Source organism: Moschus berezovskii, chromosome X (genome assembly GCF_049115385.1).
Source record: "Moschus berezovskii isolate FMDL1 chromosome X, NW_MosBer_1.0, whole genome shotgun sequence".
Taxonomy (NCBI): Eukaryota; Metazoa; Chordata; class Mammalia; order Artiodactyla; family Moschidae; genus Moschus; species Moschus berezovskii.
Window position 1 is genome coordinate 103,140,705 of NC_142488.1, and position 21,001 is coordinate 103,161,705.

The following is a 21,001-nucleotide window of genomic DNA, read 5'->3' on the forward strand; positions in this document are numbered from 1 at the left end:
TGTGCATATGTAGCACAACTTCCTTATCCATTCATCTGCCAATGAAGAATAGCATTGACACATATACATTACCATATATAAAATAGATAGCCGGTGGGAGTTTGATGTATGATGCTGGTGTGCACCCAAAGCTGGTGCTCTGTGACAACCTGCAGGGATGGAGTGGGGAGAGAAATGGGAGGGGGGTTCAGGATGGAGGAACACATGTACGCCTATGGCCGATTCATACTGATGTATGGCAAAAACCATCACAGTATTGTAATTAGCCTCTAATTAAAAAAAAAAAACATAAAGAGGGTCTTCCAAATTGTCTTAAGTTTCAAAATGCATATGATGTGGATTTGCCTCTGGGCGTCAAAGAAAAGAGTTCTAAAAGATACATTCTTTTTTTTTAAACTTCTTTTTATATATAAATTTATTTATTTATTAACTGTGCTGCCCATGGACTTTCTCTAGTTGTGGTGTGGGGGGTTCTTGTTGCAAAGGCTTCTCTTATTGCAGAGCACAGGCTCTAAAGTGCACAGGGCTCAGCAGTTGTGGCACACAGGCATAGTTTCTTTGCAGCATGTGGAATCTTCCCTAACCAGGGATTGAACCCATGTTTCCTGCTTTGGCAGGCAGACTCTCAAAGACCACCAGGAAAGTCCTAAAAGATACATTACTTTTTGTTTTTTGGATCTTTTAGCTTTGGTTGTTGGGAAGAATACATATGTTACGTATTTGTCACACAACTAGTTTTTAACACCAAGCCCTGGTGGCTCAGCGGTAAAGAACTTGCCTGCCAGGCAGGAGACACAAGTTTTATCCCTGGGTCAGGAAGATCCCCTGGAGACGAAAATGGCAACACACTCCAATATTCTTGCCTGGAGAATCCCATGGACAGAGGAGCCTAGAGGTCTACAGTCCATGTGGTCACAAAGAGTCAGACACAACTTAGCAACTAAACAACAACAAGTTACAAGAAATTTATTTCCCTTTCCTCTTTTCCTAGCTCTAGTTTGTCCCATGGGTGTATCATGGTGGCTTAGCTAATACCACCCTTCTCTTGGCCGTCTTCTGTGACATGACATGTGCCTTGATTACTTCCTCTTTTACTCTCCCTTGTTTGTGTGACTTAGCCCCCACAACTGGATAAATGAAAATTACCTAGATGCATAGCTTGAAAATAATGTAAACAATCCTACCTTCCCTCTGTTTTGATCTCAGGTTTTTCTGGGAAATTTATTTTTGTGGAGATGTCTTCTTTGGAAAATGATATGTGTAGTAAGAGAATGAAGTAGGTATAGGCAAAATGTGGGAATGAAATGTCAAGAGTAGGCAGAACGAGGCGGGGATTATTGAAGTTTGATGAATAGATTCTTGGGCCTGTAGTATATTTTCAATATATTTAGAATTTAAAGTCTTTTATCTATGCCACATAGCCAATTTTGGATCCATGTGAAAGAATTTATGACCTGGAAGGTAGTATTTAGTCTCAAGGAATCAAGGAATAGAAGAATCAAAAGGGACATCAGAGATCAAAATTCAGTGACTTCATATTATAGAAGTCATTGAGGCTAAAAGAGCTGACCAAGATCATAAATATGGTGGTGGTGGACTCAGGGGCCATAAACCATGTAAACTAATAACAAAATAAGCAACATGTCTCGTTTGATCAGAGCAATGACTCCAACCACTTAAGAGTTTTATCTGGGGAGAATGGGCAGCTATTTCACCATAGGTGCTAAACGTGAATGAAGAAAGTAAAATGCCTTTAAAAAGAACAAAATAATGCTATTATCAGCAGCATGGATGGACCTAGAGATTGCCATGCTGAGTGAAGTCAGAGAAGAAGAAAAATCCTATGACATCCCTTACATGCAGAAAATAAGAAATGATACAAATGAACTAACTTACAAAACAGAAACAGACTCACAGAGTTAAGGAAGGAACTTATGGTTGTCGGGGGAAGGATGAGGGGAAGGAATATCTAGGGAGTTTGGGATGGACACGTGTACACTCTGCTATATTTGAAATGGATAACCAACAAGGACCTACTGTATAGCACAGGAACTCTGCTCAATGTAATGTGGCTGCTTGGATAGGAGGGGAGTTTGAGGGAGAATGGATACATGTATATGTATGGCTGAGTCTATTTGCTGTTCACCTGAAAATATCACAACATTGTGAACTGGCTATACTCCAATATAAAATAAAAAGTTTAAGAAAAGAAAATGACTGCCTACTGAAATAGGGGTGTGTGTGATAGCTCATGTTCAAATTGGACTTATTTAACTGTGTGCAGTTGAGAGTCTATTATGTAGCAGAGGAACTGAAGAGGGGAAGGGAAGTAAGATAAATGCCAGGAAATCCTCAGCCAATGTTTCTCAAAGTATGTAGTCTCAGAACAAACTACATCAAAGTCTCCTGGGAAGCTTGTTAAATTGCAAATTCCTGGGTCTTATCCTAAAACTACAAGAGAAGTTCTCTGGGGCAAAGCCAGGGAGAGTGTATTGAATAAATGCCTGCCTGAGCTGATTCTGATACAGATGGTTTGGATAGGACTTCAAGAGGTATTCTTCTAGATTAATAGATTAATATCAAAGTAAATAATGATGTGATAGCAGTAGTGTCCTATAAGAAAAAGAAAACACTCAGAATAAGGCATGATAATGATTCTACTGGAATAAATGTCCAAGATATCTGAGTTTTAGTTTCACATCCATCAACAATAAAATTTGGGGTTAGTTGTTTAATTATCACCATCTCATTTTATTCACTTTGCAAAGGGAAGTTTTTGAAAGATTTTTAGCAGGGGAATGACGTGACATAAGTTATATTTGTTGCTGAATAAATATAAATATTCATGCTAAATAGATATAATAACGGGGTAAAACAAGAATGAGCATGACAGATCAGTTAACATTATCAAGCAAGTATACTCCAACAAAAATTAATAAAAAAATAAAATGAAGAGATATTTGCACTCTATAAAAATAACAGCAGATTGTATTAAGAAATTTAAATAATTCCCTAAAATAAGCATGAAAAGTAAACTTTTTAAAAACACACACAAAAATTATGCTATTGAACCTTTCGACCATGAAATTTTTTGTATCTTGTTTTGTGTTCTTTGATATATTCCAGTATCTCCTGGTTTATAGTCAATGGGGACTTTAGTAGAATTTGTATCATGCTGTTGTGTGAAAATTGTATAAATCTTAATTATATTGAATTAATTAATAGTGCTTTTTGGGTTTACTATATCCTACTTTTCTGTCCATTCATTCTATTAATTTTTGAGAGTTTGATATTGAAACCCCAACTAAAAATCTTACTTTACGTTAAAAAAATAATCATAATATGTAGAGGAACTATATGTAACTTTGTTCTGTATTTTCCAAGTCCCCTGTAAATGTGTTATCATACTTTCATAATTTAAAAAATATATAAATTATGCTATTGAAATAGCATGATAATGAAGGATTATGATAGCTTGAAATAGGTTGTGGACAATAGAGTTGGAGCATAGTGAATGAGGTTTGTTATTTGTGAGGATCAGTGATGAACTGGATATCAGCTCTGAGGGAGGGGGCTTCCCACATGGCACTAGTGGTAAAGAACCCACCTGCCAATATAGGAGACTTAAAAGAAGTGGGTTCGATCCCTGGGTCAGGAAGACCCCTTGGAGGAGGGCATGGCAACCCACTCCAGGATTCTTGCCTGGAGAATCTCATGTACAGAGGAGCCTGGAGGGCTACGGTCCATGGGGTCGCAGAGTCGGACATGACTGAAGTGACTTAGCACTATGAAGGAGAGAGAGGTTCAAGGATGACTCGTGAGTTCCAGGCTTGTGATGAATGATCAATATTTTAAGGGGCTATGAATGATTTGAGGGTTCAGGTGATTGAGCATGAGGTTCAGATAGGTCAAATTAGGTCAAGGCTAAAAGCCTAGGAGGAAATGGGGACATCAAAAGACTTTATGGTCTCTTGGAAGTCAAAGGGCAGATAGAGTGGGAGTAGGGGAGCTGGAAGGATGGGAGACTGTGGCCAGCGAGTGGGCTCTTGGTGTATGTGATTTCCACAGTGGAGGAGTTCTGCAGGATGCCAAGGTCTGGGTTAGTGGTAGGCACAGCGGACTAGAGTGGAATGGATGTGGGGGTCTGTGGAGCTGGAAAGGACAACTGTGATCCAGGGACCAAAGTCATCATCACACTTAGGATAGTGACCAAATTGGTAGAGGAGAGAAAACAGGAATAGCTGGATGACAAGGACTTTAAAGGAGCTGGAGATTTTTATATGAGTGAAGGAGGAATAATAGCTTAGAACCTGCACTGGGGCACCTTTAAAGAAAATATCTTCCCTGTGCACTTGAAACTCTCACAACATTGTTAATCAGCTATACCCCAATATAAAATAAAAAGTTTAAAATGTATAAAAAAAAAACCCTCCCCTGTTCGATATGTGAATTGTGGGAGAATGAACCCCTCTACTTTTGAGACTTTTAAGTGTCAGTTTGAAGCAGAAGTTATGGGAGCAAACAGACAAGGTTTGTAAAGCAAAGAACAAATGTGGTATCATTTTGTTTGTTTGGTGGGTTATACACTTTGGTTCCAGGAGTAGCACTTTAAATTTTTCATTATTAAAAATTTCATCTTACATTCTGAAAGAGATGGGAATACCAGACCACCTGAACTGCCTCTTGAGAAACCTTTGTGCAGGTCAGGAAGCAACAGTTAGAACTGGACATTGAACAACAGACTGGTTCCAAATAGGAAAAGGAGGATGTCAAGGTTGTATATTGTCACCCTGTTTATTTAACTTATATGCAGAGTACATCATGAGGAACGCTGGGCTGGAAGAAGCACAAGCTGGAATCAAGATTGCTGGGAGAAATATCAATAATCTCAGATATGCAGATGACACCACCCTTATGGCAGAAAGTGAAGAGGAACTCAAAAGCCTCTTGATGAAAGTGAAAGAGGAGAGTGAAAAGTTTGGCTTGAAGCTCAACATTCAGAAAACGAAGATCATGGCATCTGGTCCCATCACTTCATGGGAAATAGATGGGGAAACAGTGGAAACAATGTCAGACTTTATTTTTTGGGGCTCCAAAATCACTGCAGATGCTGATTGCAGCCATGAAAAAGATGCTTACTCCTTGGAAGGAAAGTTATGACCAACGTAGAGAGCATGTTAAAAAGCAGAGACATTACCTTCCCAACCAAGGTCCATCTGGTCAAGGCTATGGTTTTTCCAGTGGTCATGTATGGATGTGAGAGTTGGACTGTGAAGAAAACTGATCGCCAAAGAATTGATGCTTTTGAACTTTGGTGCTGGAGAAGACTCTTGAGAGTCCCTTGGACTGCGAGGAGATCCAACCAGTCCATTCTAAAGGAGATCAATCCTGGGTGTTCATTGGAAGGACTGATGCTGAAGCTGAAACTCCTATACTTTGGCCACCTCATGCGATGAGTTGAGTCACTGGAAAAGAGTCTGATGCTGGGAGGGATTGGGGGTGGGAGGAGACGGGGATGGCAGAGAATGAGATGGCTGGATGGCATCACCGACTCAATGGACATGAGTTTGAGTGAACTCCGGGAGTTAGTGATGGACAGGGAGGCCTGGCGTGCTGTGATTCATGGGGTCGCAAAGAGTCGGACACGACTGAGCAACTGAACTGAACTGAACTGATGCATATGAAAATATTTTTGGATGAAATGCTATGATGTCTGGGATTTGCTTCAAATTAATATAGGGTGGATGGGTGGGAGTTAAAAATGAAGCAAAATTTGCCACATGTTGATAATTGCTTAAACCCAGTAATGGTGATGTGGAAGTGCCTTCCACTATTCTATTTTTGTGTGAGTTTGAATTTTTCTTTGATGAAAGTTAAATAAGCTGCCTCATCTTTATAGATTCAGCCTATCCTTTTGCCTTATATTTTCCTTATAGTCTCATTTTGTGAAGCTTTTATCCCCTCTCTACGAGACCCACAGGGACAAGTATTCATCTGCATTTTACTGATAAATTATTGCATTTAACTTCTCTGATCCTGTTAAGGGATTTATCCAAAGGTAAACATCTGTTTCACGGTTCACATATTGCTGAAGCCTGGCTTGGAGAATTTTGAGCATGACTTTACTAGCGTGTGAGATGAGTGCAATTGTGCAGTAGTTTGACCATTCTTTGGCATTGCCTTTCTTTGGGATTGGAATGAAGACTGACCTTTTCCAGTCCTGTGGCCACTGCTGAGTTTTCCAAATTTGCTGGCATATTGAGTGCAGCACTTTCACAGCATCATCTTTCTAGATTTGAAATAGCTCAACTGGAATTCTATCACCTCCACTAGCTTTGTTCGCAGTGATGCTTTTTAAGGCCCATTTGACTTCACATTCCAATGTCTGGCTCTAGGTCAGTGATCACGTTCCTGGGTGTACATTGGAAGGACTGATGTTAAAGCTGAAACTCCAATACTTTGGCCACCTCATGCGACGAGCTGGCTCACTGGAAAAGAGTCTGATGTTGGGAAGGATTGGGGGCAGAAGCAGAAGGGGACGACAGAGAATGAGATGGCTGGATGGCATCACCGACTTGATGGACATGAGTTTGAGTGAACTCCAGGATTTGGTGATGGATAGGGAGGCCTGGCATGCTGTGATTCGTGGGGTCGCAGAGTCGGACATGACTGAGCGACTGAACTGAACTGAAACATCTGTTTAGCAGCAGAATTAGGACTAGAACTCCATGTTCTTTTGACTTCTGAACTATTATGTTCTACCACCTAATTAAGTGAGTTTTAAAATTTCCATTAAGAGATTGTTAAAATTCAGAGGAGTTCTCTAGGGACTTGGATCTTGGAAACATAAGTCTTCACTTGGTTGCAGGTCTGACAAAGGGAGATTTCCTTTGTACATGCTATTTCTTTTGCACTTAATGTTTGTTCCCACCCTCTAGCTCACCAGATTAACACCTGCACATCCTTCAAAGCTCAATTTACTTCTTCCCCCACACATATACTCTTTGTTCCATTTCAACAATCATTCCCTCCTTTGCACCAATTTTGTATCTTGTTCAGTTTTTGTATTTCATGTATCACAATGAATTGTAAATGTGTGTGTGTGTGTGGTTTTCTCTAATAAATTAGAATCATGGACTGTGTTTTATGAAACTTTGCGGCCTTGTACATAATGGCAACATCTAACTCATCTCACACGCTAGTAAAGTAATGCTCAAAATTCTCCAAGCCAGGCTTCAGGAATACGTAAACCATGAACTTCTAGATCTTCAATCTGGTTTTAGAAAAGGCAGAGGAACCAGAGATCAAATTGCCAACATCTGCTGGATCATCGAAAAAGCAAGAGTTCCAGAAAAACACCTACTTTTGCTTTATTGACTATGCCAAAGCCTTTGACTGTGTGGATCGCAATAAACTGGAAAGTTCTGAAAGAGATGGGGATACCAGACCACCTGACCTGCCTCTTGAGAAATTTGTATGCAGGTCAGGAAGCAACAGTTAGAATGGGACATGGAACAACAGACTGGTTCCAAATAGGAAAAGGAGTACGTCAATGCTGTATATTGTCACCCTGCTTATTTAACTTATATGCAGAGTACATCATGAGAAATGCTGGGCTGGAGGAAGCACAAGCTGGAATCAAGATTGCCAGGAGAAATATCAATAACCTCAGATATGCAGATGACACCACCCTTATGGCAGAAAGTGAAGAACTAAAGAGCCTCTTGATGAAAGTGAAAGAGGAGAGTAAAAAAGTTGGCTTAAAGCTCAACATTCAGAAAACTAAGATCATGGAATCTGGTCCCATCACTTCATGGCAAATAGATGGGGAAACAATGTAAACAGTGAGAAACTTTATTTTGGGGGGTTCAAAATCACTGCAGATGGTGACTGCAGCCATGAAATTAAAAGACGCTTACTCCTTGGAAGAAAAGTTATGACCAACCTAGACAGCATATTCAAAAGCAGAGACATTACTTTGTCAACAAAGGTCCGTCTAGTCAAGGCTATGGTTCTTCCAGTGGTCATGTATGGATTTGAGAGTTGGATTATAAAGAAAGCTGAGCACCAAAGAATTGATGCTTTTGAACTGTGGTGTTGGAGAAGACTCTTGAGAGTCCCTTGAACTGCAAGGAGATTCATCCAGTCAATCCTGAAGATCGGTCCTGAGTGTTCATTGGAAGGACTGATGTTGAAGCTAAAATTCCAATACTTTGGCCACCTGATGCAAAGAGCTGACACATTTGAAAAGATCCCGATGCTGGGAATGATTGAAGGCAGGAGGAGAAGGGGACGACAGAGGATGAGATGGCTGGATGGCATCACTGACTCAATGGACATGAGTTTGGGTGGACTCCGGGAGTTGGTGATGGACAGGGAGGCCTGGCGTGCTGCGGTTCATGGGGTCGCAAAGAGTTGGACACAACTGAGTGACTGAACTGAGCTGAATATGTAGTTATTCAGCAACTGCCACATGCCCAAAACCAATGGTAGAGGCAATAGGCAAATGAACAATACATAGGAGCCAAAATAAATACCCTGGGCTTGGCCAGTTTGTGCATCTGAGGGGTGAGTACTTGGATGTGGTATGAAATGGTGCTGCTATGGGGAGCATTTTTCTCTTTAGAAACCAAGTGCTTTTATTCAGGGATCTTCATTTAAATACCAGAGTGATTGCCAATCCATGTAGAAACTGTCCCAAGATCCAGTCACTTACACTTTATTTTTCTCCAATAAAAGCCGACCTGTAGGATCAGATGGAGGTGGTGAAGGTGAGAAGCAGGAGGTGTTTTCTTCCTGCAGTGTGTAACTCATACAGATAGAGCAGATTGTTTGGAGGAAGCCCACAGGATGGAAGGTGCAGTACCACACAGATAAAAAGACTGTTTATAATACTTGATAATAAAGCTGCTTCATAGCACAGGGAACTCAGCTAGGTGCTCTGTGATGACCTAGATAAGTGGGATGCGAGGGTTAGGAGGGAGGCTCAAGAGGGAGGGGATATATGTATACTTGTAGCTGCTTCACATTTTTGTACAGCAGAAACACAACATTGTAAAGCAATTATATTCCAATTAAAAAAATACTTATATGTGTACATGCTTCTACAATGTGATCTTAGTCACTTTTGAAGGAACTTCTGCTTTTTCTGTCCACAAATGACTGCTCATTAAGAACTAGACATAATATATTTCTGAAAGGAATGCTTCACAAAGCTTTGTAAGGTGTGGTTAACTTTAATACTATCTTCTTTGTCCTGAAAAAGAGTGGGTTTTCACACATACAGTTTTTAAAGCACTCATCATAAATATAGAGGGAATTCAGCCCAATTTAATAAAAAAATAAAATTTAGAATGGAATGAATTCTATACCTTCTCCCTATCCATTCTGCACCACTCAATATGCCCAGTGTCACTGTGAAAGCTGCCATTTCAAAGCCTGTGGGGATCTTATCCTCCCAGGTCAGGCTGGGACTTGACGGTAAACAGGAGGCACAGAGAGGGCAGTGTAAAGGCAGCTTTAACATTTTCAGTGAAAAGAGCCAACTTGTTTGTGGGTTTGATTTGCTTTTAATAACAAGCTCCCTCAACCAAAACTGATGAATTGGCTTAAGAACAAGGGTACAAAAGGAACATCAAGGGGCCTTCCAAAATGCTAACCCAAGGATGAATTCTCTGCTTTGGGTGGTCATCATTTTATCCCTTGGAACCAGAAGATAAAAAGATGCAAAGCTTTTAATATATGTTGTCTGAATATATAAAGGAACTGGTTAGACCATGTGGCCCATGGTGATGTTGTCTTAATACTTTATAATCACATTCCATACTTTAAACAAATGTGAAGTCTGCCACATGTTGCCCTTCAAAGGCAATTTCACTGGACACTGAATTGAAAGTAATCACTGATACAGCATAAATAAAGCCTCTTCTGGGTAAACACCAAAGCATTTTCCACACAGTATTGTATTTTAAAATAGCTAACTTTATTATCAGTGAAAAGATAGGCACAAAGTGGATTCAAACCTGCTTAACTTTATTGGAACTAGCTCAGTTGATTACAGAACAGGGTCTCCATCATTATGGGGCCACATACATTTTAAATCAAAGGTGATTCCTGTCCAGCCATCTGCCAACCTCAGCTATCCATTCTACAAACACATGCCATCAATCACAAGGGAGGCCAGAAGGAGGTTTGATGGCTCCACGTAACCCATCGTTGCTACCAGAGAAAAATAAACAAACTCCCAACACTTGTCTAACTGATGATGGATGGTACTTGGAAGATATATTTCCAAGGATCATGGCAGGCTGAAATTGGTGGCAATTAGCCCATAGCTGATGCCTTCCTTTGAAAACATGTTCAACAAGACTGCACACATTTTAAGTAACACATTCCAAATGTGAATGAGCAATTGAGATAATGAGATTGCATGGCTAACAGACAAGAGAATATCATTTATAAAAGTTAGTGCATATATATACACTTGAAGCTGCCGAATTATGAGTGGTTAGGCTCTTAATAAAAAAAGTAGCCTGCACAATCAGTTTTTTCGTTTCCCAACTGGTGTCCCCACCCACTCTGTAACAAGAAAAAGAATGCACAATTGAGCTTTCGGTGTTTCCCATGGCAGATGACATCAGATATTTTAGGTTCCCACTATCCTGTCGTCCTGAAGCTCAAAAGCAGCATTGAGAATAAATCCTTCATTAAAATAATAATCAGATACATGGTCTTAAAAGACAGCTCAAGCTAGTTTTATTTCATAAAAAATTGTTAATAGGAATTTTATATCAAGTGATGTTTATTCTAATGAAGTTTTTCTGTACCTGGGACATTGGTATACAACTGACTCAGAAGGTCCCCAGAGACCACCAGGCAGTACAAGTTAAGACAACAAGGTCACCCTCTTGTCCTGAGGTGCCAGTAAAATGCATAGATAAGTGGGAGTCCAGAAGAATCCCCCAAATGTTATTACTTCCACACAATCATGAAAAGGTGGCTAACTTGAGATTTCTCCCATAAACCTGAATTTTTAAAATGACACCTATTAGAGATTTTCTGAAAAGGCTGGATATATCCTCCCAGTAAGCAGAAAACACTGACATGGACTTCTTCCATCTCTTAGATGTTCCGTATTACTTTAGCAAATTACCTGGGATAAAAAATTGAGCCAAAAGGGACTCCCTCTGGTGTGAGGGGGCAGAGAAGTTGTGAAAAGTTCAAAATAGTAGTTGGCCAAGAACTTCCTCTTTTCCTCAAAATATAGGAGTCTAAAGAGATGGCTGCCACACAGTGTGGAATGTATGACATTTGTCACCTTACAAATGTGATTAAAACGATGGCTCCCAGAGCTAGCAAAAACCTGGCAATGTGTCATAATCATGAAAGGAGTAGATGAAATATTGGTTTCTTCTTTTTCTTTTCTATTTATCTGAATAGAAAGTAGCAGTACTGAGGTTTGCTACTTATTGCTTCTATTATGTGAGGGTTTCCCCCCATGACTAAAGGGTAGTATGAGTGAGTATTAACACAACTGCACTTTTAATTTCTATTTGGGATTCAGTTGATGACTGAGGACTTTTGTAGGATGATCACTTCATTTTTTGAAAATTTCAGTCAAGACTGGCTGAAAAGTCACATTACCTTCCCTCCTGTCTTTCCCTCACCACAGACAAAATAATTCCTTTCAGGAACAATACAAAAATATTGTTAAATATGCCATTCCTACATTTGCAGAGGAACCCTGTAAAATGATCTGATACCCAAACCCATAGCAAGAGAAGAAGTGAGGTTGATTTCTTAGTGGGATGTTTCACGTGACTCTGTTGAAATAAGGATCAGGAAAGCAAAAACCTTGCAAAAGGCACTGCAGGAGAAGCAAGGAATTCAAAACACTGGACAAATTACTCAAGCCAGGGACATTGTCCAAAACGCATGTGCCCTGGACTATGTTGGTGTCTCTTCTTACACTGGAGCATTTTGTATAGAAAAAATGTTTCCCAAAATAAGCATGGTAACTGGCAGAGTGGAAAGCTGTAGTGTGTGGTCTTGAAAAAGTCACTTAACCTCTCCAGGTCTCAGATTCCTCATTACTAAAATGAGGGGGTAGGGCTATATAGCTAAAGTTCCTTCCAGCCACTATGCCTCACAATGTAATATATCAGGCCTACTCTTCTATTAATCTGGTTTCTAGCTAACACATCCCCAAACCCCTATCCACCCACCCTTATCTAACACCTCCCTTCCTTCCCTCAACCCCCACCCGATACCCCTGAAAACTGATCTTAATGACATTGTCTGTGAATCTGTCACCTTAATGAAGGGCAGAGAGGTGACACAGAGCAGAGACCTGTGGCAACAGACAGCCCTTCTGTGTCCCTAGAGGCAGCCCAAAGGCAAAGCTTGGGGCTATGGCCTCATTGGTCCCTGCCCACATGTGTGTTTCCTGCTGCTCTCCAAAGGTGTTCCAAGATGGAGTCACTGGCAGTGAGAAGAGGTAGCTGAGAATAGTGCTGCAGCCCCCCTCTCCCCTGACTGCAGCATAGTACTTTGGGTTTCTGATGCTATTCATCGGAGGTGATAGCCAAATTTGTCTTTTAAGACGTATGTGAAGAATGTGAAGAATGTTGGGAAAACAACACAAGTTATTTCAATGCACTCACCAGAATTTCAAAGCCTTCAACCCGTCAACAAAAATGCTTTCTCATTTTGCCAATGATTAGCAATTTGAGACTGGTAACACAGTCAGTGAATTTGTGCTGGAGAAGAGATAAACACTAAGCAGCTTGGTCTTAGGAAAAGGCAAGCAAGCTGTGTTCCTGGCTCCACACAGACTACACAAGTCTGCATACAGCACCTCATGCAACTGTCCATCCAGTTAGATGGTCTAACTCCCTAAGAGAGAAGTTGTACATCACTCAGCTAATTTACTCTCCTAGCATCTGAAAACAATATATTAATTATCCAAATGCATAAATTACTCCAGAGTATATATATGAATGTATGAACCTCCATGAGGGGAACCAAAAGAACCCACTTCCAAAGCACCACTGAAATAAAGATAAACACAATCTCCTGGCCCAGGGTAGCTGGGAAATTGGGAGGGGGAAATTAACTCCAGCACCCTTCCGCACCCCAATACTCCCTACCTTTTCTCCAGTTTACACAGCTTCTAAAATTATTCCCTTTCATGAACCCAAAGCCAGAGCTCTCTCTGGATGCTGCCTAGGTGATAACCATACAAAACAGCACACACCTCAATCCTCTCTGGCTTCCCACTTCTGAACTACACATTACACACTGTCTTCCAAACATACTGTGCTCTTCTATAAAAGAATGATCTGGAATATGGAAATGCGAAACAAATTTCAGCACGTTGAGAACATTGATGTATATCCAGCTATTAACAGTCCTAGTAGTTGTATAAGTTCAAACAATAAACTTTAGAGCACATTCGAATGGATCTGGCTTTAGAGGTACTCCCTAAGTGTACCAGAACAGACTGGAGTTCGCATGGTATTACCTAAGTACTATGTTGATTCAATAAAAAGTTCCTTTAAAAAAATCCCCTCCCCCAACCCTTGTCCTCACCCTCAAAATAAGAACAAAACAAAAGGGAAGAATGATTAAAAGCATTCTTGCTGATACACTGCAGCTCTTGATTCAACCATTTAGATGAGATATTCCACCATCTCTGTATCAGGCTCTTGTCCCAGGATCTGAACGGGAGTTTTTCTTTCCAGAGTGTTGGAGTGGAAAACAGAGCCATCTAAATGGAAATAAAAGTTTAGAAAACACTTAGGGACAAGGTGAAAATTCACATTTTATCCTCATTTAAAAAATTATTTTATTTATTTTTAATTGAAGCGTAATTGCTTCATAATATTGTGTTGGTTTTGACCATCCATCAACATGCATCAGCCATATGTATACATCCTCATTTCTTTAAAAACAAAAAAAAAGGTTTTGGCCACACTGTGTAGCATGTGGGATCTTAGTTCCTCTACCAGGGATCGAACTCACACCCCCTGCGTTGGCAGCTCAGAAACACTCAAAATTTGAGAATAGCTTTAGAGGCCATATTTAAGCCTGTGGCAAAGTAAGATTGGCCCACTACCCTCTGCATCTTGCTCACCTGAGCATTTACTGTTACTCCAAGAATGACCTTGCATCATCCCTTGCCTCATCCCCATTCCTGTCCTAGAGAAGTCCTTGACAGACTTTCTGCCCTCATCTCTTCTGATGAATCCGCTTTAGCACTTGAAAAGTCTGGCCCACATGACCAACTGTGCCTACACATCAGGCCAACCCACCAATCCATAATTGAGGGCAAAACCCCGAGCTACCTGACCCAGAGAATCCTTACCTGGCTTATCCAGGTTGCAGCTCAGGCTTGGTGTAGACAAACGACGTGGTCCAGAACTGGCGGCTGGACTTGCAGGAGCCTCAGACTGAGCCAAAGCTGGAGCTGGAGTTGGAGCTGGAGGAGCAGCTGCAGCCGGAGCTGGAGTTGGTGCCTGAGTCTGAGCCGGAGCAGAAGCCTGAGCCGCTGCCGGAGCTGGAACCGGAGTCGGAGCTGGAGCTGGAACCGGAGCCGGAGCAGCTGGAGCAACCTGAATGGCGGTGGTGGCGGCGGCGGCAGCAGCAGCAGCAGCCGGAGCAACAACAGTAGCAGTGACAGCAGAGGCAGTAGCTGGAATTGGAGCTGCGGCGGCAGCTGGAGAAACGGCAGCAGCCAGAGTAGCAGCAGCAGTTGCTGGAGACGGGGCAGTGGCGGCAGCAGTGGCTGGAGCAGTGGCAGCAGCGACAGCCACTGGAGCAGCAGCTACCATGGTGGTGGTGTTGGTGGCAGCGGCGGCAGTGATGGTGGCAGCGGCGGCGGCAGCAGCAACTGGAGCAGGAACAGAGATGGGAGCTACAGCGTTGGTTTTGTTGGGTTCTACTCCCCGTTCTGTTTGGGTGCTGCAGTCCCTGCTGCCTGTCTTGGAGTGAGCCGAGAGCAGGGGAGTCGAGGGCGGCACAGGCGAAGGGGTGGAAGGAACTGACTCCACACGGTAGTCTCCACCCAGGAGGATACCTACAAAGGAAAGAAGGAGAGAACTTAGAAAACTACAGGCTATTCCAATAGACACCTGATGACCTCTTCTTCCTTGCAGGAGGTTCAGGAGGAAATAGAACAGTTCCAGATTCTTTCCTTGTGCCTCCAGGGAACCCAGGAATTAGTTTGTCCGGCACCTCCCACCAGGGCTGGCTCGAAGTTTCTTTCAGACTGGGCAGATCCCTTCTGGTTCTCATTCTCTAACCCCCAGCACAACATATTAAACCTTTAAGTGTCCTGGGTATCTGTTTTGATTTATTTTTCCAATGGTGATTTATTTCCAACAAGCTGTCAGAGTGCTTCTGCTTGGTTCCACTTGTAAGCAACACTAGCCATTAGCAGACAGCTGAAAAGGACTGAGGCAAAGATTCTGTGGTCACAGATGAGTGTGATAGTAATCGTGTGATCTAAGGTTCTCATCCTGACCATGGTCCCCCAAATACCTACTCTAACGAAAGGACACTGCAAGTGTCAGAGGACCAAGAGAGGTATTAGAAGCAACAAAAAGAGCTAAAATAAAAAAATATAAAGAGCTTGTTTCCTCAGGCTCTAAAAAATGTGCCTCATGGTATCCACAAAAGTTCTGGGGTTTTGATTAGAGGGGAAGGAATGGATAGGAATGGAATGAAAAAGTACATTCTGTTCTCAGAACATTCTGGTAACAAAAACCTGCCACCCAGCTCCACTTAGGTTAACTAGAACTCTGCGTCCTCCCATTATATGGGAGGAAAGAACACAGAAAAAGCTGGAATTTTGAAACGTTGAATGACACGAAAGCCACACGGGCTTTGGACAAAGCCAAAAGGTTCCACATGGCAAAAGCCAAAGTTGAGAATTTTTAAGAGAAAACTGACGTTATCTTCCTTCCCAAAGAGAACCTGGGATTCTTATCAGCCTGTGGCTTCAACCAGTGTTCTCTCAGTGAGACTTCACACTGTCCGCTACATATGCCATCAGCCTCTCAAGATGACAAAACTGAACCTAGTGTATCTTCCTCTCTAAAATCAGGACCATCACTCCTTCTCATTGCCATGTGGGCATGTATCCAAGTCAGGGTTCTCTCTAAACATGTCACTTTAATCTGCTGTGTTTATTGTCATTACCTAGGCTCCCCTTCCAGCTCTTGTCATCCCGCTTCTCTTCTATGATGGGGGTGCCAGTCAGGGTTGAAGAATGGGAGAGCAAGCCTGATCCAGCATTGGAAATGGACATCAGAGACTTTGCTGGCCGCATGGATGACAGCTGCTCTGTCTTACTCGGCTCCTTCCGGGAACGCTGCTGGAGTACTTTGATCATGGCATCCTTCTCAATAATCTGGGCATGGAGGGTCTTAATCCTAAGAGCCAAAGACAAAAAACGTATAAAACATTGTTGCCACCTCTAGGTTCTGATCTCACTAGCTGCATCGACTTGAGCTTCTGCTTTCTTCTTCTAAAAAATCTTTTTGGCTGGCCATGCTGCCATGGTATGGGGATCTTAGTTCCCCAACTAGGGATTGAATCTGTGGCCCCTGCAGTGGAAGCGCAGTTCTAACCACTGGACCACCAGGGAGGTTCCCCATTATCTCTTCAACTAAGGGGTTGTCTACTTATTTCTGAGTTGTAAGACAAGAGTCAGTGTCTTGCAACAATTTTTAACACACACCCAAATGGGCACAGCAGAACATTCAGGAGTTATTGCTTAAACCTTAGGAAGCCAAAGAAAAAGTATCTGTGAAAATAAAGGCTGTATGTGAGAGAATAAACTGATGCAGGGGGTACCACAGATAAGAATCTGAGTCAATGGAAATGATGAGTCAGTCGATGAGAACTTCTAAGAATGGGCTACAACTTGGGCTAATAAGTAAGTGACCATGAGCTTATGAGAGACATCAGATACCCTATCTCTCAGTTTGAGTGGATGCTCTTTTGCCAAGCACTTTACTGCACCACAGAGTTGAGGTGCAATCCTAGAAATAATACCCCAGAGTGCAAATACTAACAATTCAGTTCTGGCAGAGGGCCTATGGAAAGCAATTACCAAGGATAATGAGGAAAGCAATATTACTTGGAATTCCAGAGTTAGAATAATCAAGGTAAAGGTCATTCCATCTCAAATCCTAAATAACAGGTCGGGAGTGGGGAAGGGGTGGAGGAGGTTGCCTTATCAGGTGTCCCTGCAGTGAATGAAGATGCTTGCTCTTCCCTACTGACCTATCTGGTGTCTCTGCACCAACTCTCAGATCCACCAGAGTCCAGATAAGCATTTTACCTGCCCTCCATGTCAAGGCAACGCTTATTAGCCATCAAGATTTCTTCTTCCTCCTTCTGGATGCGAGCTTCTAGAGCGGTGTCATAGCTGGTATTAGGAGAGTGGCTGATGACTGTTGTGTCCCTGGGAAGGAAAATGGCAGTGTTGATGATGGGAGGGCAACAAAATTGATGAATCCTATCCCCCTCCTAAGTCAAACATATTGTCAGAAAGTCCTAAACTAAAATCAAACTTATCAGGAATGGAGGCTTTCTGGGTGACTTACTGGTTGGATTCTATAAGAGGTGCACAGGCTTGCCTTCAGAACTACATAGACACCCTCCCCAAATCTCTGGCAGAAAGTCCCTTCAAGTTTTTAGATCATGGCCAGGCAACAGGAAGACATTTATTTTTTAACTTTATAGTATTTATATTACATATGAGAAATGCCCACTTTATTCTCATGACAGTCACGGAGGGAAAAAAACTAGACTTTGAAGGAAGTCAGAGAATGTACCAAATTGCTGTTCCTATATTCAACAGCAGTAACTCTACCTGAGTGTTTGCTAAAAACGAACTTGAGACATGTCAACAGACCAGTTCAGGTAGGGCATGGGAACTGTATGAGAAGCAGAGCCTTTGAGTCAGTGCCACTTGATTCCTATCGAAGCTATATCTGAAAGATTCTAGTGCCAAATGAGTGAGTCCCCCTCAACTGACTAGTCTCCTGCCAGAGTCCCAACTGCCTGAGGGACCATCATGTTCCATCTGAAAGTGTCTCAGGCCATTAACTCAAAGAGTAACTAACAAGGAGAAAAGTATGTGTGTGTATGTGAGAGAGGTAAGTGGTGGGGGAGAGACATGGAGAGGAAGGGAAAGGATGTAACCCATAGACAAGGCTGATATTTAAACAGCGCAAGTCAAAGACACATGGGAAACTTATATCCTCCTGATAAGTGATATCATGCATCTTTCTTTAGTTCATTTAGAACTAGTGGTAGAGAAGAGAAGGAAAACTGGATCTTACTTGAGTAACTTGGAGGGAAAGAAAAAGGGATTAGGAAGAATGTTGATGTAATAACATTGGTTTTAAAGAAAACCAGACAACGGGCTGAGAAAACAATGACTGGCACAGTTATGTCCTGTGAGCTTAGAGACTGTGACCAGTGCAGATGGCAGTGAAGGGGCAGGGGAATGAAGAGGCAGAAAATTGGTATTAAAGTTGGGATACTTTGGAGAGCTTCTGCAAAATTACAGTTCCCCCAAATGCTTGCCCCTTATACGTGAGGTGGAAACAATGTACCTGAATTGTGAAGTAATTGGAGAATAAGAAGGGAAAGGACCACAGTGGCTTTCATCATTTGCTAAATTCAAAATATTTTAGCCTCTCAGAATTCTACATGTGCCCTAGTGCAGTTCACTTGCTTGTAATCCTACTGGCAATGGCCCCTGTGTCCCAAAGTATGCAGGAGAAAGCAGCATTGTGTAGTGTTGAGAGCACAGACCCTGACTGTAGACCCCGTCAGGGTCAAGTTCCACTTTCCCAAGTCCTTTGCCACTAACAAACTCTAAGAGCTCAGAATTGGTTAACTGCTCTAAGCCTCAGTCTCCTTGTATGCAAAACTGAGATAGTAATTATACCTATAGCTCATGGGATGGGGGAAGGGAGGGATAAAATGAAAGTATGCATGTAAGACATGCAGTGCCAGGCACAGGAAAATCCCTCAACAAAACTATCCATTATTAAGAGAGAAAAGTATAGGTAGAAAGAGAATTGCCTACAAGAGAGTATGAGTTGAACAAATTCCAGCTCTAGGTATGACCCTGGAGGAGTTCCCCGCAGTGCAGAGTTCCCATGTGATGGCCTGGCTCTGACACTGGGGACTTGCGTTTGCGATCTGTCACTGGGGGAGCCAGTGCTGGCTTCCTGCCACTTTCATTGCATAAAAGACCATTTTGGGGACACATAGCCCTGCCAGCTAATTGATATGGACACTGTGAACTCCTCAGGAATGGAGCCTGAAAATGTGGGACACTTAGTGAATTCCTACAGAGCTGCCAGGATGGCCTTCAACATCAATCTTCCTTCTAGACCAGGGCTATCAGGCCAATGGCTTAAGCCAAAGCAAGCAGGCACAGTGCTGGAGGAAGCAACTTGACCTGCTAACTTCCAATACTCTGACCGTACCCAGTAGAGAGATACTGGACTTGAAATGACAACCTACAGACCCCAAACCCAGATACCTGAATTTACTATCCTGCATCTCAAATTCTTAAGTAAACTGTTTCTGGCAACTATCCTTCCAATCATCTTCTCTCTCCTTCCTCTGTCTGACAAAGTTATCCCTGTCACATTATGTACATTGCTTTCTAGAAAGTCACCCATGACCTCCTAATTAAAACATCTAGCGGCCTTTTAAACTTCAAGGCCATCTTTTCCTATCGGTAGCAGCCTTTTGTTTATTTAACATGGGAACTCAACCATGAGTGGAGCACTGTGTTTGAAGTTCCTGGGAGGCTGGAGAGTGAATGGACATGGATAAGACTAGTCCCTGAGTGCACGGAACTTGCAAGGGGAGGGGGGGGGAAAGTAAAGAATTAACTACTACAGAAATGAGTTTGGACTTTATTCCAATAGGCACCGAAGATTATTAGAGCTTTTCAAAGGGAATGAAATAATCCAGGCTGTGTTTTAGGAAGATAGCTTTATCTCTGCTGAAATGTGATGGAGAGATGAAAGGAACCATAACACTTGAATCAGGCAGGCCAGTCAGAAAGGTTATAATCCCAGCAACAGATTTTGAAAATGGGACCCAGTGAAGTGGCACAGGAAATGGAAACAGGCTACAGGAGGCAGAATTGCTAGAACTTGGAGACTATTTAAATGTGGGTGTTAGGGAGACGGAAGAATGAATAAGGACTTCGTTGTTTCTAATTCAAATGACTAGAAAAGATGGCATACTGCTCTATTTCTGTGATAGGAAACCAAGAAGAATTTTTCTCTTTCTCTTTTTTGGAAAACGCTATGAGTTTTGATTTCAGTTACAGTGGAGTTAAAAGTATCTTATTGAATAGCCATGACAATATACAACAAGTTGTTGAAAATTCTAACTTTAATCTTAGAGATGTCTGAGTTACTATTTGAAGCTAGAGTAGAGAGCAAGATAACTAAGACAGAAGGCAGAATGAGAGGAAAAACCGAGAAAGGAACTGGAGAAAGGTCTCCACAATGCAAGATTAGATAGACGTGCATAACGAGTATGACCAGCTTCTACCCTCTGCTATCCATTTTTTTACTTCCCTCTTTCCCAGATGTACTTGGTCCCCAAAAAAAGTGAAACATTGCACATTTGGAGAACAGTAACAACCTGATTTAGTAAGTGCAAAGAAATAAGTTACATGGTTGGTCAGGTGTGTTATCTTTTTATCTTTTTGCTGCTCTTCAGAAATAGATCCGGAGAAGGCAATGGAAAGCCACTCCAGTACTCTTGCCTAGAAAATCCCATGGATGGAGGAGCCTGGTAGGCTGCAGTCCGTGGGGTCGCTGGGGGTCGGACACGACTGAGCGAGTTCACTTCCACTTTTCACTTTCACACATTGGAGAAGGAAATGGCAGCCCACTCCAGTGTTCTTGCCTGGAGAATCCCAGGGACGGGGGAGCCTGGTGGGCTTCCG

The 21,001-nt window shown here is 42.1% G+C and overlaps 1 protein-coding gene across 9 annotated transcripts in view; it reads right to left on the bottom strand.

The window, feature by feature from the left end:
- Positions 1-10,011: 10,011 nt before the first annotated feature.
- AMOT (angiomotin) overlaps positions 10,012-21,001 on the bottom strand; it is a 66,658-nt gene continuing 55,668 nt past the window's right edge. For all 9 annotated transcript variants that reach the window (XM_055438032.2, XM_055438028.2, XM_055438029.2 and 6 more), the window contains 4 exons: positions 17,348-17,470; positions 16,201-16,433; positions 14,366-15,076; positions 10,012-13,768 (listed from right to left, as the gene is read on the bottom strand). In XM_055438032.2, coding sequence (XP_055294007.1) covers positions 13,671-13,768; positions 14,366-15,076; positions 16,201-16,433; positions 17,348-17,470 — 1,165 coding nt within the window. In that variant the 3' untranslated portion in view covers positions 10,012-13,670. The remainder of the gene's footprint in view (positions 13,769-14,365; positions 15,077-16,200; positions 16,434-17,347; positions 17,471-21,001) is intronic.